The 18,407-nt window shown below is 42.6% G+C and overlaps 1 protein-coding gene across 3 annotated transcripts in view; it reads right to left on the bottom strand.

The window, feature by feature from the left end:
- ipo13b (importin 13b) overlaps positions 1–18,407 on the bottom strand; it is a 200,970-nt gene that overhangs the window by 18,749 nt on the left and 163,814 nt on the right. For all 3 annotated transcript variants that reach the window (XM_069938711.1, XM_069938710.1, XM_069938712.1), the window contains 2 exons: positions 17,112–17,170; positions 10,330–10,419 (listed from right to left, as the gene is read on the bottom strand). In XM_069938711.1, coding sequence (XP_069794812.1) covers positions 10,330–10,419; positions 17,112–17,170 — 149 coding nt within the window. The remainder of the gene's footprint in view (positions 1–10,329; positions 10,420–17,111; positions 17,171–18,407) is intronic.

The following is an 18,407-nucleotide window of genomic DNA, read 5'->3' as shown; positions in this document are numbered from 1 at the left end:
ACAGATTAAGATAGGAGGTTGATTTAGATCAGGGGTCGGCAAAGTGGTCTATATTGACCCCTGGTCGATGGGACTATCTAAGGGGTTGATAAATGTCTAGGCTATAGAAAAATGTATCATTGGGAATATTTATTTATTTATTTCCATGCTTGGGGGTTGATGAGAGATCATGAAGTGGTCGATGGTTTAAAAAGTTTGGCGACCCCTGATTTAGATAGACAGATCGATGAGAATGATTGGATGCTAAAGATAGTATGATGAAAATTATTAATGTAAGATTTAGATTGTTTCTGTATAATCTTTTACTTCAATTATACTTAACTCTCCAAAAATTTAATAAAAATAATTCAGCATTATCAGATCTATGTTTTAAATGTGGTCAAGAAGTAGCTTTTCTTTTCCATTCTAAAATCTTTTTGGATAGAGGTGAAAGTATTTTTGGAAAAAAAATATTAAAAGGTAAAATTCCCACTTGATCCGATGTTATTTTTGTAGGGTAATGTTAAAATGATTCGTCTTAAATTAGGATTAACTATATATCAAATTGAATTTTTACGATTAGCTTTAGCTGCTTCTAGAAAGTGCACAGCCATTACGTGGAAATCAGATGTAGATTTAGGAATGGTGAGATAGCATGCTGAATTAAGTTCTTGCATTCCACTTGAAAAAATAACTTACAACTCACATAATAAATATCATTTCTTTTTGAAAATATGGAGCCCATACTTTTGAATGGTTTGAAAATTTGAGGGGCACTCAACAGTTTGTTCCAGTGGTAACTCTCTGCTCAATTGTTATCAAATTATATTTTTGATTTTGACATTCTCTTTTTTTAATGTTAGAGGTGGATAAGTGGTTAGGGAGTGGGAAGGGAGGTAGGGAGGGATAAGGGGAGACACACACACAACACAGATGTATTGCTTTTTCAATTTATTCATTTAATAATTCTTTTCTTCTTTGGTTTGGCTTCGCGGACGAAGATTTATGGAGGGGGTAAAAGTCCACGTCAGCTGCAGGCTCGTTTGTGGCTGACAAGTCCGATGCGGGACAGGCAGACACGGTTGCAGTGACTGCAGGGGAAAATTGGTTGGTTGGGGTTGGGTGTTGGGTTTTTCCTCCTTTGCCTTTTGTCAGTGAGGTGGGCTCTGCGGTCTTCTTCAAAGGAGGTTGGTGCCCGCCAAACTGTGAGGTGCCAAGATGCACGGTTTGAGGCGATATCAGCCCACTGGCGGTGGTCAATGTGTCAGGCACCAAGAGATTTCTTTAGGCAGTCCTGGTACCTTTTCTTTGGTGCACCTCTGTCACGGTGGCCAGTGGAGAGCTCGCCATATAACATGATCTTGGGAAGGCGACGGTCCTCCATTCTGGAGACGTGACCCACCCAGCGCAGCTGGATCTTCAGCAGCGTGGACTCGATGCTGTCGACCTCTGCCATCTCGAGTACTTCGACGTTAGGGATGAAAGCGCTCCAATGGATGTTGAGGATGGAGCGGAGACAACGCTGGTGGAAGCGTTCTAGGAGCCGTAGGTGATGCCGGTAGAGGACCCATGATTCGTAGCCGAACAGGAGTGTGGGTATGACAACGGCTCTGTATACGCTTATCTTTGTGAGGTTTTTCAGTTGGTTGTTTTTCCAGACTCTTTTGTGTAGTCTTCCAAAGGCGCTATTTGCCTTGGCGAGTCTGTTGTCTATCTCATTGTCGATCCTTGCATCTGATGAAATGGTGCAGCCGAGATAGGTAAACTAGTTGACCGTTTTGAGTTTTGTGTGCCCGATGGAGATGTGGGGGGGCTGGTAGTCATGGTGGGGAGCTGGCTGATGGAGGACCTCAGTTTTCTTCAGGCTGACTTCCAGGCCAAACACTTTGGCAGTTTCCGCAAAGCAGGACGTCAAGCGCTGAAGAGCTGGCTCTGAATGGGCAACTAAAGCGGCATCGTCTGCAAAGAGTAGTTCACGGACAAGTTGCTCTTGTGTCTTGGTGTGAACTTGCAGGCGCCTCAGATTGAAGAGACTGCCATCCGTGCGGTACCGGATGTAAACAGCGTCTTCATTGTTGGGGTCTTTCATGGCTTGGTTCAGCATCATGCTGAAGAAGATTGAAAAGAGGGTTGGTGCGAGAACACAGCCTTGCTTCACGCCATTGTTAATGGAGAAGGGTTCAGAGAGCTCATTGCTGTATCTGACCTGACCTTGTTGGTTTTCGTGCAGTTGGATAATCATGTTGAGGAACTTTGGGGGACATCCGATGCGCTCTAGTATTTGCCAAAGCCCTTTCCTGCTCACGGTGTCGAAGGCTTTGGTGAGGTCAACAAAGGTGATGTAGAGTCCTTTGTTTTGTTCTCTGCACTTTTCTTGGAGCTGTCTGAGGGCAAAGACCATGTCAGTAGTTCCTCTGTTTGCGCGAAAGCCGCACTGTGATTCTGGGAGAATATTCTCGGCGACACAAGGTATTATTCTATTTAGTAGAATCCTAGCGAAGATTTTGCCTGCAATGGAGAGCAGCGTGATTCCCCTGTAGTTTGAGCAGTCTGATTTGTCGCCTTTGTTTTTGTATAGGGTGATGATGGTGGCATCACGAAGGTCCTGAGGCAGTTTTCCTTGGTCCCAACAAAGCTTGAAAAACTCATGCAGTTTGGCATGCAGAGTTTTGCCGCCAGCCTTCCAGACCTCTGGGGGGGATTCCATCCATACCTGCTGCTTTGCCACTTTTCAGTTGTTCGATTGCCTTATATGTCTCATCCAGGGTGAGGACCTCATCCAGCTCTAGCCTTAGGGGCTGTTGAGGGAGCTGGAGCAGGGCGGAATCTAGCGGTTGGCACTGAAAAGAGATTGGAAGTGTTCTGACCATCGGTTGAGGATGGAGATCTTGTCGCTGAGGAGGACTTTGCCGTCTGAGCTGCGCAGCGGGCTTTGGACTTGGGGTGAGGGGCCGTACACAGCCTTTAGAGCCTTGTAGAAACCCCTGAAGTTGCCAATGTCCGCGCTGAGCTAGGTTCGTTTGGCGAGGCTAGTCCACCACTCATTTTGGATCTCCCGGAGTTTGCACTGAAGATGGCTGCATGCACGACAGAAGGCTTGTTTCTTCTCTGGACAGGACGGCTTTGTAAGGTGAGCCTGGTGGGCAGCTCGCTTCTTTGCCAGCAGCTCCTGGATTTCCTGGCTGTTTTCGTCAAACCAGTCCTCGTTTTTCCTGGAGGAGAAGCCCAGTACCTCTTCAGTGGATTGCAGTATGGTAGTCTTCAACTGATCCCAGAGGGTTTCAGGGGACGGGTCCGTGAGGCGGGTTGCATCGTCGAGCTTTGCTTTGAGGTTTGCCTGGAAGTTTCCTCTCGCTTCGTCTGACTGCAGGTTTCCAACATTGAACCTCTTTCTGGGGGCTTTACTGTTCCTGGGCTTTGGCTTGAAGTGAAGGTTGAGCTTGCAGCGAACCAGCCGGTGGTCAGTGTGGCATTCCGCGCTAGGCATGACCCTGGTGTGGAGCACATCTCGTTTGTCACTTTCTCGCACCAGGATGTAGTCCAGGAGGTGCCAGTGTTTGGATCGGGGATGCATCCAGGTGGTCTTAAGGCTGTCCCTCTGCTGAAAAAGGGTGTTTGTAATGACAAGCCGCTGTTCTGCGCAGAGCTCCAACAGGAGGCGCCCATTGTCGTTGCACTTGCCGACGCCATGCTTGCCCAGGATTCCTGGCCAGGTTTCTGAGTCTTTGCCGACACGAGCGTTGAAGTCGCCCCGGTCCCGGCCCCGGTCCCGGTCAGGGTAGGCGGCGGCGGCCCCGATCCGGGCAGAAGCAAGGGGGAGAGGCGGCCCCGGCCTCGGTCGAGTGAGGCAGGCGGAGGCCCCGACCCGGGCAGAGCGTTGGGGGCGGCGGCCCCAGTCCGGGCACAGGGAGAGCTGCGGCGGCCTCGGCCCCGGTCCAGGCAGTATGGACCGACCTAAGAGGGGAGGCAGACCCCTCCAGCCCGGGTAAGAAACCTGCATAGGAGAAGGCCACTCCGATATAAAACCTACGACCCAAGGACCTCGCTGCCACGTCCCAGCTTGCTCGGCCACGGCACACGAACCATGGGTGTAAAGGGTGGGGCCAGTACTGCGCGCACTGCACTCCACCTAAAAGCTCCTTTGCGCAGGCCCGAGGACAGGTCCACGTCCTCCCCCTCCACGTCCTCCCCCTCAAAAGATGCTCACAAACTCAAGCTAGCATGCTGGAACATCAGAACCATGCTAGACAAGGCTGACAGCCACCGACCTGAACGTCGGTCTGCCCTCATTGCACATGAACTCCTCAGACTTGACATCGACATAGCCGCTCTCAGTGAAGTCCGCCTGGCAGATGTAGGCAGCCTCCAAGAACGCGGCGCGGGCTACACACTCTACTGGTCTGGCAAGCCTTCGGATGAATGACGCCTATCTGGTGTAGGCTTCATGGTCAAGAACTTCATTGCCTCCAAACTCGAAAACCTTCCGACAGGCCTCTCGGACCGAATCATGTCCATGCGACTCCCCCTTCAAAACAAGCGTCACATCACCCTCATCAGTGTCTATGCTCCAACCCTCCAGGCGGAACCAGCAGAAAAGGACAACTTCTACACCGACCTGCGCAACCTCATCCAACGTACCCCTACAGCCGACAAGGTTGTCATTTAATAATTGTAGATGTGGTTTTAAAACTTTTAAATAAAATACATTAAAAAAAGAAGCCAGTGCAGTAATTTTCTGGCCAGACTTAGGGTGCAGTAGTGAGCAACATTAGCGGCAACAAGGTGTTTTCGCGAGTGCTGGTCTCAGTGGCCACCATGTGTACTAGTGTCACTACCGCCTGCTCAGTGCTGTCACTACTCTTCCTGCTCAGTGCTGCCACCACCCCACTCTCAGCACCTCCACCAACCCCTCCACCCCACTCAGCACTGCAACCACCATCCTCTTAGCACCATCACTAACCCCCTCTCAGTGCCGCCATGAGCCCCACCCTGCTTAATGCTGCCACTACCTCACCCTGCTCAGCGCCGCCACTAATGCTCCCACGCTGTTCAGTGCTACCACTAATGCCCCCACCCCACTCACTGCCACTACTACCCCCTCCACCATGCTCAGCTCTGCCACTAACCCCCCCACCACACTCAGCGCTGCCACGAATCCCTCCATCTCACTCAATGCTGCCACTAACCCCTCCACCCCACTCACTGCCACTACTACCCCCTCCACCATACTCAGCCACTAAACCCACCACACTCAGCACCGCCACTAATCTCTCCACCCCACTCAGCGCTGTCACTAACCCCTCCACCATGCTCAGTGCCGCTACTAACCCCTCCACTACGCTCAGCGCCGCCACTAACCCCCGCCACGCTCAGCACAGCCACTAACCCCTCCATCACACTCGGCACCGCCACTACGCCCCCCCACCTCACCTTTGTATGGGGGGGGGGAAAGCTCGGGATGTGGCCTGGAGGCCAAAGGGGCAGAAGCTCAAAAATGTTTGGGAACCATTGCTCTTATAGTTCTATCTAAGATTGGATCTAAACAAAAATTAAAGTTTCCTATCCAAATATTCACATGTGCTTCTGCTATGTTCAAAAACGTTTCCTATATAAAATTTTCATCATCTACATGTGGTGCTTAAAGATTCAAAAGAGTCCACAATTCTGAATATATTTGACAATGTATCATCACAGGATCTGTTACCATGTTTTGTATTTTCATTGGAAGATATTTTTCTCTACAAAATTGCCTTAGAATTAAATGATAAAGCTGCCACATACCCAACCCATTCTCTTTTTAACTTCAGATGTTCTTTCTCAGTTAAATGAGTTACTTGCAGAAAAGCCAAATCTGCTCCCATTTCTTAACAAGTGCCAATACTTTCTTTCTTTTCACCATCTCACATTAACATTAAAATGTACACATTTCACCATGTTACTCATCCTAATAGTCCACTCCTTCCTGTGCCCCTGCCTGCGACTCCTCCTTCCTCAACGTTCTTATTAAATATCCAATGTATCTCCCCCAACAATCCAGATAAGATCAAGAAAAAAACAGATTTACTTCTAGTCCATAGATAGTGACACATTTATGGCTATATATAAACAAGAACACCCCCACCCCACCCCCCACCACAGATGTTAAAAAAAGGCCCAACATTAACTCCTTCCATTTTAGGGGTTGCGACCAAAGTGACATTTATCCACATGATATGTATGAATTAGAAACCCATCTCATCCCCCAACCCCACGGTATTTTAATTTTAAACATTAAATATATATGAAAAAGAAAAGAAAAATTCAAAAACATTCAAAAAAATCCAATAATTTTCAATAAGCAACAAGAGAAAAATAAGTAAATAGTATTTTAAACTAATCACTCATTATATACTTCCAACATTATTAGTTCAAAACGTATCAGTTGCCTTTATACTTCTCATTCTTTATTCCTTCTGGATTATTGCGAGATTTTGCACAAATTCTTCTGTTTGTGCAAAACTTGAGATAAACTTGTTTTCTCCTTCGGGCAAGAAAATCTTCAAAGTTGATGGATGGCGCAGTACAAATCTGTATTCCATTTCCTAAAGAATCTTCTTAACTGGATTAAAATCTCTGCTTTTCAATAAGTCAGCACTTACATCGGGGTAAAATAAAACTTTTCCCCCAGCATATTCAAGTGGCTCTTGCCTCTTTTTCTGCGAGTGTCAGAACCTTCTCTGTTTGATACTGAAGAAAATTAATTCAGAACGTGGATTCTGATTCAGAAGCAGTTTCGGTCTGAGAGCTCAGTGTGCTCTTTCGATCTCTATAGGGTCCTCAAAATTCACTTGACCCAATACTTCAGGGATCCATTTTGCAAAAAATGCATTTGGATCTTGCTCCTCCACTCCTTCTTTAACGTTATTCTTTCTACGAATGTTTTCCAGTATGTCCACCTTTGGCTGAAGCCAGGAATTTAGACTCGACTGCAAGTGGATCATGTGGCAGGCAAACTGATTACTGATTGGGTGAATGGTCTCTAGCGGACATTTTAACACCTAAAGATGTATTTTGACATGTCTCTACTGTAACCATGTCCCAGCGTCTGAAAATCAATGTATTGTGGCACTGTTTTTTTTTAAATGTACATTTTAAGTAGTTGAATGTAATGGGATATGTATGTGTAAGAGAGATGGTTTAATTTTGTTATATTTCATTGTCCTGTGGGAAGCAGGTGGCACTAAAGGCCCAAGATTGTGGTGCAGCATCCCTCGCAGCGGCCTCTTCGGGATCTGGTGCTTCTGTTCCTATACTGCTTGTAGTTGTTAGTTGCTTTTATGAGGCAGTGCCGGTTCAGGGAAACGTCTCGTTTTTTTTTCTTAGAGTGACAAATACAACCTACTGCTGTTGCTATTACTACTAAGTGCCATCCACACTGTTAGGACACTGATGTATGTGTATAAGCATGCTGAACTCTGTACAACTGACAGGAGTTGAAGAGTCAAATTCTGGAAACATTTGGAAGAGCAACTCTCCCTTGTACATAAACTGGAATAAATACACATCAGTTTACCCTTAGCATAGATTACAGGTACAGCATTATGTACTGATCCTTTGCTCTAGCTGAGTTTTTGGTTAATGATAAGCCCTGGGGTAGATGCCACTGAATGTAGAAAAAGTTGATGGTCATATGCTTTCTTACTGGCCATTTTCCCGGTGTTCTTTGGTAGGTGGTTTATTTTGATTTTATCAGCTTAAGCCTGGATGTTGTCCAGGTCTTCCTACATGCAAACATGGACTTATTTGAAGAGTTTGTGCATGATGTGAAACACTCCAATCAAGATACTCCTTGGTTTCAAGTGAATGTTGAACTCTGCTTTGAAGTGAAGTACTATAACTGGGTGATCAGTATAGAAACCAAACTAAGCACTTGTATGCCTATTATAAATACCCTGTATGCAAACACCATTTGACTGCATTTTTCTCAAAAGATGGAGAGATATTTGTCCCTTAGGAATATCCTGAGAATGTATATTTCACTTAAGCAACCCCTTCACTTTCCCAGTCCTATTTAAATCTTTCCCTTCTCTCTTTAAATGTGCCCCTGACTTTTGGTCTCCCCTTCCCTGGGTAAAATTCTGTGACCATTCAGTTTATTTATGCCCCTCGTGATTTTATACAACTCTCTAGAGCCACACCTCATCCTCCTATGCTTCAGGGAAAGAAGTCCCAGCCTATCCAGCCCCTTCTTACAACAAAAAGCCTCCAATCCTGGTATCATGCATGTGAAGAAGGCATTTGGAATGTTGGCCTTCATAAATCGGAGTATTGAATTCAAGAGTAGGGAGGTTATGATGAAATTGTACAAGGCATTGGTGAGGCCAAATTTGGAGTACAGTTTTGGTCACCAAATTATAAGAAAGATAGAAACAAAATAGAGAGAGTGCAGAGAAGGTTCACGAGAATGTTGACAGGATTTCAGGGTCTGAGTTACAGAGGAAGGTTGTGCAGACTGGGGCTTTTTTCTCTGGAGTGTAGAAGATTGAGAGGGGACTTGATAGAGGTGTTTAAGATTTTAAAAGGGACAGACAGAGTAAATGTGGATAGGCTTTTTCAATTAAGAAAGGGGGAGATTCAAACTAGAGGACATGGTTTAAGATTGAAGGGGGAAAATTATAAGGGGAACATGAGGGGAAATTTCTTTACACAGAGGCTGGTGGGGATGGAATGAGCTTCTGGCAGACGTGGTCAAGGTGGGATCATTGGTTACATTTAAGGAAAGACTGGATCGTTACATGGATAGGAGGGGACTAGAGGGGTATGGACCGGGTGCTGGTCAGTGGGACTAGGAGGGTGGGGATTTGCTACGGCATGGACTAGTAGGGCTGAACTGGCCTGTTCTGTGCTGTAAGTGGTTATATGGTTATATGGTTAAACTTAATGACATGCTTCCTGTAGCTAGGCGACCAGAACTGTTCACAATACAGCAGGTGCAAACTTACCAACATCTTGCTCGGCTGTAACTTAACATCCCAATTCTTGTACTCATTGCCTTGACAGATGATGGCAAGCATGGCAAATGCTTACTGCACAATCCTGTCAACAGGTGTTACCACTTTCAGGGAATTATGTACCTCAACCTGTGGGATTCTCTGTTCTACAGCACTCTCAGGACATTCCTATCTATTGATTACAAATATTCTTCAGGACCCTGACATTTACTGTGCATTAAGCATTTACTCAGGTGCTGCAGTTTGGGAGGACTGACATGAGTGGGATATATACAATGAAATGAAGGGCCCTCAGAAATACTGCGGAGGAGATCTTGGTGAACAAGTGCAAGGATTCCTGAAGGTGACACAAGAAGTAGATAAGGCAGTGAAGGTGTTTAAGATACCAGCCTTCATTAGCTGAAGCATTAAATATAAATCAAGAAGTTCATAAAACAAATTTATCATTTATTGGTTCAGCCACAACTATAGAACTGTGCACAGTTCTGGGCACCATGTTGTAGGAAGGACATGATTGCACTGGAGAAGGGACAGAGGAGATACATTGTAGTCCTAGGTGGAGCAGTTAACTTACAAATAAAGGGTGGTTGGGTTTGGTTTTCTTTGAGTGGAGAAGACAGGGTGGAGGTAGGAGTGATGAGGAACCTTAATGAGGTATGTAAAATTATGAAGTCATAACAGGGTAGACAGTAGACATTCCATAACAGAGGTGTCAAAAATTAGAGGACACAAGTTTAGGGTGAGGGGGAAGGATTTAGAGGGAGATTTCTTTTCATTCTGAGGATGATTGGCATCTGTTACACAGTTTATTACTGCATTTTTGAAGTGAATGTTCTTAAAACATTTACGTAGTATCTAGAGAAGCACTTGAATTGCCAAGGTTACAGACCAAGTTGCTGATAAATGGGAATGGCAAAGATGTGTCGTGATAATCAGCATGTTTATTGGTAGACTGAAAGACCCATTTCTATGCTATACTACTCTTGGACTATATTTTTCAGAACAGACATTGAAATCATACATAAAAGTAAATTTTAAAAGTTAAAGCCATTTTCTAGAAGAGATCTCACCCTATTCTGAAATCTTATAGTTTTTATATAAAAAAGACAATGAGTTACATATTTATACTTCTTTGTAAATATGTAAACCTACAGCTATCAGCAATCCTTTTGAGGTTTGTTTCAATATTTTTCGAAACAAAATTACTGGGTACATCTCTGCATGCATGTGATATCTACCTGCTTCTTAATCTTTTGGTAACTAACAACTAACTTCAAATTAAATGCTATGTAAACAATTTGACCTTAGCTGATAAAAGTTTTTATCCCATAGTTACTTTACACAATTTGTTATTACGTACTTCCAGAGTAGCTTGTACCAACAGCTTTCCATTCTCCTGGACGACTAACCCAATAGGCTGTATCTCCCGACAACGAGGTAGAAGCTCAGTCTAACAAAGTCAACAGAAATAACAAGCAAATTAATTGAATTTCTTTAATTACTTGTAGGATTGTAATTCAATTCTATATTATTTTACACATCATCATAAACACCTTTTAGAATGGTTTCTATTTTACCAAGAGATGGTAAACAATTGTGAAATGACCATTTTTATATTAAAACTACCAAAGGCAACTTGCCATAAAATAATATTTCAAATGTCACCAAACAGTTTTAAAGTTTTAACCAAATAAAACAATGTAAAAAATCAACAAAATCACTTAAAATAGTGGAACTTGTTAAACCATAAATTTTGATATAATAGAACTATCAGGACAAAATAAGGTGGTTAATCACAGTTTCATTAACTATAATTATCTGCTTAATTTTTACCATTTTGAGTGCAAAATTACATTTTTTACAATGGGAACACAGATCAACTGATAGAACTGCCTTGACATGTGAAGATGAAGAGGATGGAGGGATATCTAGGTGCATGCAGCAAATTTTTAGTTTGATTTGAACATCATATTCCTAAGAACATAAGAAATAGGAGCAGGAGTCGGCCATCTGGCCTGTCGAGCCTGCTTCGCCATTCAATAAGATCACGGCTGATCTGATCACTGACTCAACTCCACCTACCTGTCTTTTCCCCATATCCCTTAATTCCTCTTTTATGTAAAAATCTATCAAACTGAATCTTAAATATGTTTAATGAAGGAGCTGCAATTGGTTCCCTGAGTAGAGAATTACTCTGATTCACTACTCTCTGGGAAAAACAGTTTTTCCTTATCTCCATCTTAAATATATTCCCCTGAATCTTGAGGCTGTGTCCCCTAGTTCTGGTCTCACCTACAATGAAAACAATTTTCCTGCCTCTATTTTATTTATCTCTTTCAGAATTTTATATGTTTCTATAAGATGTCCTGTCATTAGGATTGCAGCATGACCTCCCTGCTCTTGAATTCAATTCCTCTAGCGATGAAGGCCAACATTCCATTTGCCTTCTTAATAACCTGTTGTACCTACCACCCAACTTTTTGCAATTCATGCACAAGCACTCCCAAGTCCTTCTGCACGACAGCATGCTGCAGTTTTTCACAATTCCAATAATAATCTGCTCTTCTATTTTTCCTATCAAAGAAGATGACCTCGCATTTACTAATGTTGTACTCCATCTGCCAGACCTTTGCCCACTAACCTAACTTAACTATGTCCTTCTGCAGCCTCTCCACATCCTCTGTACAATTTGCTTTTCTACTCAATTTTGTATCATCCACAAACTTGGCTACTCTACACTCTGTCCCCTCTTCCAAATCATCAATGAGCAGCTGCGAGCCCAGCACCAATCCTGCGGCACCCACTCACCAAGCAGAAAAACAACCATTTATCCCGACTCTCTGTCTTTTGTCAGTTAACCAATCCTCAATCCTTGCCAATATACTTCCCCCGACTCCATTCACCTGCATCTTGTTAAGAAGTCTCTTGTGCGGCACCTTATCAAACGCCTTCTGGAAATCCAAACGTACAACATCAATCTGTTCCCCTCTATCTACTGCACCCATTATATCCTCAAAGAACTCCAGCAAGTTTGTCAAACAAGACCTGCCCTTCCTGAATCCATGCTGTGTCTGCCTGAATGAACCCCTTCATTCTAAATGTCTCACTATTTCATCCTTTAAGACAGCTTCAAGCCTTTTCTCGACAATAGACATTAAGCTAACTGGCCGAAGAAACTTGGGCTGAAGAGCCTGTTCCTGTGTGGTACTGTTCTATGGTCTATGATATATTCAAATACTGGTGGCTGGTCCAACGGTTCAGAACACAAAACACCAGATACAGGAGGCTACAGATGATGGAATCTAGAGCAAAAAACAATCCGCTGGAGGAACTCAGCAGGGTGGGCTGTATCAGTGAAAGAAAAGAATTGTTGATGTTTTTAGCAGAATCAGAAGAATTTGATGGAGATTCCTACTAAAAGCATAGACAATTATTTTTCACCCAAAATATAGAACTAGTGTTGTCAAGTTCAAGGATGGCTCTCTGGATATACAATAGAATCCCCATTATCCAGCACCTACAGGGATCACGAATGTTGGATATTTCTTGGTTGACTGAGACTCACTCTTCCAATGCCCAAATAATACTCCTGCATTAAGAATACTCTGTTTAAAAGACAAAGCAAAATATAAAGAACTTTGAAGAAAAATCAGTATTGTAGTTTTTAAATATTTAAAGTTCACTTTAATCAGGTAATTCCTATAACTTTCAGAATTTTAAATTCAAACACCAGTCACTGGCGTTGTAACAGTGTTAGGCTAACCATGCCACTGGCATAATTAACACCCATCAATTTTAAACTGGCATATATTTACCTACCCTATACGCGGGCATCTAGGACGATCCTAAAAACTTAAAAATGTTGCCTCAAAATCCAGGGTCTAAAATCTGAACCTTGAGAGTGAAGTCTCAACACCACTGCCATCATCCCCTTCCCCCTCCATACCCTGTCCCCCTCCCACTGGCTCAGATGAAAGTGTCCTGGTCAGGCCCTCGGCACACATTCCTCGCGCTGACAACCCGAATCACCTCCACACAAAGTTCCTGGTCAGGCCCTCGGCACACCTTCCTCGCGCTGACAACCCAAATCATCTCCACACAAAGGTCCCGGTCAGGCCCTCGGCACACCTTCCTCGCACTGACAACCTGAATCACCTCCACACAAGTGTCCCAGTCAGGCCCTCAGCACATCTTCCTCGCAATGACAATCCAACTCACCTCCACACAAGTGTCCCAGTCAGGCCCTCAGCACACCTTCCTCACAATGACAATCCAACTCACCTCCACACAAGTGTCCCAGTCAGGCCCTCAGCACACCTTCCTCACAATGACAATCCAACTCACCTCCACACAAGTGTCCCAGTCAGGCCCTCAGCACATCTTCCTCGCAATGACAATCCAACTCACCTCCATACAAGTGTCCCAGTCAGGCCCTCAGCACACCTTCCTCATCCTCACAACCAGACTCACCTCCATGCAAATGCCCGTGTCAGGTCCTCAATGCACCTTCCTTGCGCTGACATCCTGTCTCACCTCGATACAAGTGGTGACAGTGAAAAGAATGCACACACACTGAGGGGTATTGCTAGTTCAGTGGGGCAAATGCATATGTCCAACAAACTCTTAGCGCTTGCCAGCAGGGTCCATCTGCTTGGTCTTATTCATTGGAAACTATTTATTTATTTTACTCTGTTTTCTTGCCAGTTCTTTGAATTTCCATTGACTGAATTCCAGATTATGGGAATTCTACTGTACAATTAACCAGAAACGTGTGACAAAAGAGGCAAGTCCGGAACTTGTGTATCAAGCAGAAGGTATAGGTGTACAATGATGTGTTAAGACAGGGGATAGCCATTTAATGCCTTTCTTTCAGAATCAGAGACTGGATTTATTGTCATGAACAAGTCATGAAACTCGGTGTTTTGCATCCCAGTGCAAACTATATATTATAACCATCTTACAACATTACTATTAATGTGGTGTTGAGACTTCACTCTCAAGGTTCAGATTTTAGACCCTGGATTTTGAGGTAACATTTTAAAGTTTTTAGGATCGTCCTAGATGCCCGCGTATAGGGTAGGTAAATATATGCCAGTTTAAAATTGATGGGTGTTAATTATGCCAGTGGCATGGTTAGCCTATCACTGTTACAGCGCCAGTGACTGGTGTTCGAATTTAAAATTCTGAAAGTTATAGGAATTTCCTGATTAAAGTGAACTATTAAAAAAATTAAAAATAATAATAACAATAAAAGTGCCCAAAAAGTAAGGCAGTGTCTTTGGTCCATTGATTATTCAGGAATCTGACGGCAGCAGGGAAGAAGCTGTCCTTGTGCCGCTGAGTGCTCGTCTTTAGGCACCTGTACCTTTTCCCCGATGGAAGCAGAGTGAAAAGGGCATGGCCGGGTGGTTGGGGTCTTTGAGGATAAAGGCAGCTTTTTTAAGACACCGCCTCATGTAGATGAATATTTTAATGCCAATTAAAATGTACATTTATTTATTGCCTACCCTTGTGCAGATGCAATGGTACAAAACCAGAATATCCCAGACCCAATGAATGGTTTCAATAGCCTTAAAGTGTCAGTGGAAGTTAAATTGTGAAGACTGGTTTTTTTTTGAAAACTGGTTGTCACTCCAATTAAAGCCTGCTATCCATGTAATTTGAAAACTCATAACATTTGCGACGACATGATTGACTCTTTGGGTAATGTCCTCAATTTATGTGAGAATAACAACCAATGTTTAACATTAACAACTGAAGTTCTGGGCCAGTGAAATCACAGTCGAAGAGAGATCAGCATACAGATACAGATACAGCAAACCACGAGTCGAGACTGATGAAAGGGTTTGGCTCAAAATGCTGACTGACCATTGGCTTCCATGAATGCTGCCTGACTCGCTGTTCCTCAAGCATTTTTGTGTTTATTCACTTGAAAGTTTCTAGCAGGGGTGGGGTGAGGATCAACAAAGAGAACACAGAGTTGTTGTGGAGAAGAGAGTGGAATGTGATTGGGATGATGGAAGTAAGAGAAAAAATATCCTTGGGATTGGGGGAAACAGAGAGAAAGCCAGCAAAAACCAGGGGGAAGAGCAAGACAACTTGTAGGTTGAATTTTGTGAGTACTTTGAACAGATGCACAATATGCAGGGTGATGAAGTCCGTGTTAGCCATGTCTGCCTTCATAGGTCAGGGAATTGAGTACAGGAACAGGGGCTTCATGTTACAATTGTAGAGGACGTTGGCAAGATAACATGGAGTTTTGGTCACCTAATTATAAGAAATATATTGTTAAGCTGGAAAGCATACAGAGAAGATTCACAGGAACATTGCCAGGACTAGTAGGCTTATAAGGAAAGGCTGGATAGACTGGAACTTTTCCTTTGAAATTAGGAGACTTATAGAGGTTTATAAAATAATGAGGATAATGTGAGGGACAAGGATAAGATGAATAGTCATAGCCTTTTGTCCCCTAGAGTAGGTGAAATCTAAAACTAAAAGGCATTTAACATGAAATGGAAAAGATTTAAAAGGCACTTATGGGGCAACTTCTTCACATGGAGCAATCTGCCAGAGGAAGCAATAAAAGTGGATGCAATAGGTGGAGGCAGTAGAAGTGGAGGCAGTAGAAGTGGAGGCATTAGAAGTGGAGGCAATAGTAATATTTAGACAGATGGAAAGAAATGGTTGAAAGGGATGTCAGCCAAATGCAGATAAATAGGATCAGCTTGGTCACCTTTAGAACTCCATAATTGCATGCATGTTTTTATTATCCTAACATTTAATTGTTAATAAAACAACATTATATAATTTAGATACATTTTATTGTACTATTAAATGCTTTCCTGTTCTTGATCAAAATTCTTGAGCTCTGGAATACAATTACAATTTTTACATTAAAACTAATGAGGAAAATCTTTCTGATGTACCAGTTTGTTTAACAATTCTTCATGAAACTTGCCCCTCACAAATGAATGACTACTTGTATTATAAAACTGAGGAAAATACATCCCATGACTACACTAACATTTTGCAATGGAAGTTCTTTGATATCAAGGTACCTACCTAACAGCACATATTGCACAAATGACCCAATCTGTTAATCTGGGTTAGGAACATAGGAAGTAGGAACAGGAGTAGGCCAGAAATGGCCCATCGAGCCTGCTCCACCATTCAATACGATCATGGTTGATCTAATTTATGACCTAACTCCACCTACCTGCCTTCTCCCCATATCCCCTAATTCCTCTAGCATGTAAAAATTTATCTAACCGAATTTTAAATATGTTTAATGAAGCAGCCTCAACCACTTCCCTGGTTAGAGAATTCCAAACATTCACTACTCTCTGGGAAAAACTATTTTTCCTCATCTCTATCCTCAATCTACTCCCCCGAATCTTGAGACTGTGTCCTCTGGTTTTAGTTTCCCTGGCCAGCTCAAAAAACCTTCCTACATCTATCCTATCCATACCCTTCATAATCCTATATGTTTCTATAAGATCTCCTCTCATTCCATTGCAACTGCATAGGAGGGAAGAAAGAACCCCAAGGCATACGAAATAGGATGTGAACATTAGGAGTTCCCACTCCCCCTCCTGAATACTTTCCATTGTAAGCTATTTGGATGTTGGGTCAGGGATGCCTGTGTCTACTGCCCAGAGTAAAGTTCATCATAAGTATATTGCAAGAATTGCAACTTGTGTTTAGCTAATTTAAATTTAGTCACCAGAATGTGATAAATAGAGTTGAAAAATCAAAAGGAGAAATTGCCTTTGATGCATCTTTATAGTTGATCTTAATATTATGAAACATAGAAGATAGGAGCAGGAGTAGGTCATTCGGCCCTTCGAGCCTGCTCCGCTATTCAATGAGATCATGGCTGATCTTAAAGTTCAGTACCCCGTCCCCGCCTTCTCTCCGTAACCCCTAATTCCCTTATACTGAAGAATATACTGAAGACAATATAAAATATTATTATAGGTCATAGTACAGTTTCATAAATATCATGCTGAAAAATATTCTTTTGCACAGTCAATTGCAGTTGTATTTATCATCTAATAAACCTGCTACAACTGCATAAAGATTGAGATTCATTTAATAAATTTAACATTGTTCCCATAAACATGTCATCACCAGTATACTTACAAAGAATGAACATGTTGCTTTGACAGTTGGGGCTTCTGGAAATTTCAAAGAGATAATTCCTAAGAACAGATTAGATTAATTGTAGGTTACAAACAATGCATGAATACATATGTATTGAGAAGTCAATGGAAGAAAGACGAAACCAATGAATGCTATCCCCACTATTTAAAAAGGCATGTCTTAATTTAAATTCTGTCTTAATCACATCCAGTAATATTGTTTTGTAGATCTGCATGCCGTTAGCCTAGATATATCAGTTAATGAGCAATGAAAGAAGCTCTTTATACTATGCCATTTATTCAAATCCTTGAATAAAGCAATTAGCTTTATCACTGCTCTTTGGGGTGTATTCCACAGGATGCCTAGTTCTGTACAGCTTGTGTAGCTCTTTCGTTGTAAATGTGATCAGTATAAATGAATGACTATATTTTACAAAAATAAAAGATATTTACTTCTCATCCTCAAGGAAGATTATAGCTGCATCTCCAGAGAATCCCAAGGTTCAGAAATGAGATGTTTGGCTTATACCAGTTACTCACGACATGAAACAAGTGGTCAGGTGCAGCAAGCGGCTTTTATTGCGAGAGGACTGGAATTTAGAAATCGGAAAGTACTGTTGCAATTAAACAGAGTGAAGTCACACCTGGAGCACCATGGACAATTCTGGTCCCTTTATTTTACAAAAGATATACTAACATTGGAGGTAATCCAGAAGAGATTCATTGCACTAATTATTGGGTTGAAAGGGTTGTCCTATAAAGAAATTACATCTTTTGTAGTTCAGGGCAATGAGGGCTAATAATATTGAAATATACGTGATCCTTGGGTCAAAAAAGATGTCCAGATTTCCTCTACAGGGAGGATCTTAAATGAGGGATATAATTACATGATTTTAACTTCATAATTTTTCACAGGGGCTGGTGAATTTCTGGAATTCTTCATCCAATGGAATTGGAGAGGCTAACTCATTGAAGATGGGGAAAGTATTTAAAGCAGAATACATTTTGAATGATCAGTGAATTGAGGACTGAGGGGAATTAGATCAGAAGAGGAATCGAGGCCTGAATCAGGTCAGCCATAATCACATGTGGTCTCCTCCTGCTGTTGTTTTCTTAGGTTTTTATGAAGAGTTCATAATGTGACTGGATTATAGAGGAAAAACTCATGAATTTGGCCAGTCTTACATCCAAAATCAAATTGTCTAAAAATACTTTTCATGTGCACGTACATTTCAATAATGAATTTTGAAGAGATAATAACTTGCAACCTATTCTTGGCAGATGATTGCAAGACCGT

The sequence above is a fragment of the Narcine bancroftii genome, chromosome 5, assembly GCF_036971445.1.
Source record: "Narcine bancroftii isolate sNarBan1 chromosome 5, sNarBan1.hap1, whole genome shotgun sequence".
In the NCBI taxonomy this organism is placed as follows: domain Eukaryota; kingdom Metazoa; phylum Chordata; class Chondrichthyes; order Torpediniformes; family Narcinidae; genus Narcine; species Narcine bancroftii.
This window is presented reverse-complemented; position numbering and strand designations above follow the sequence as displayed.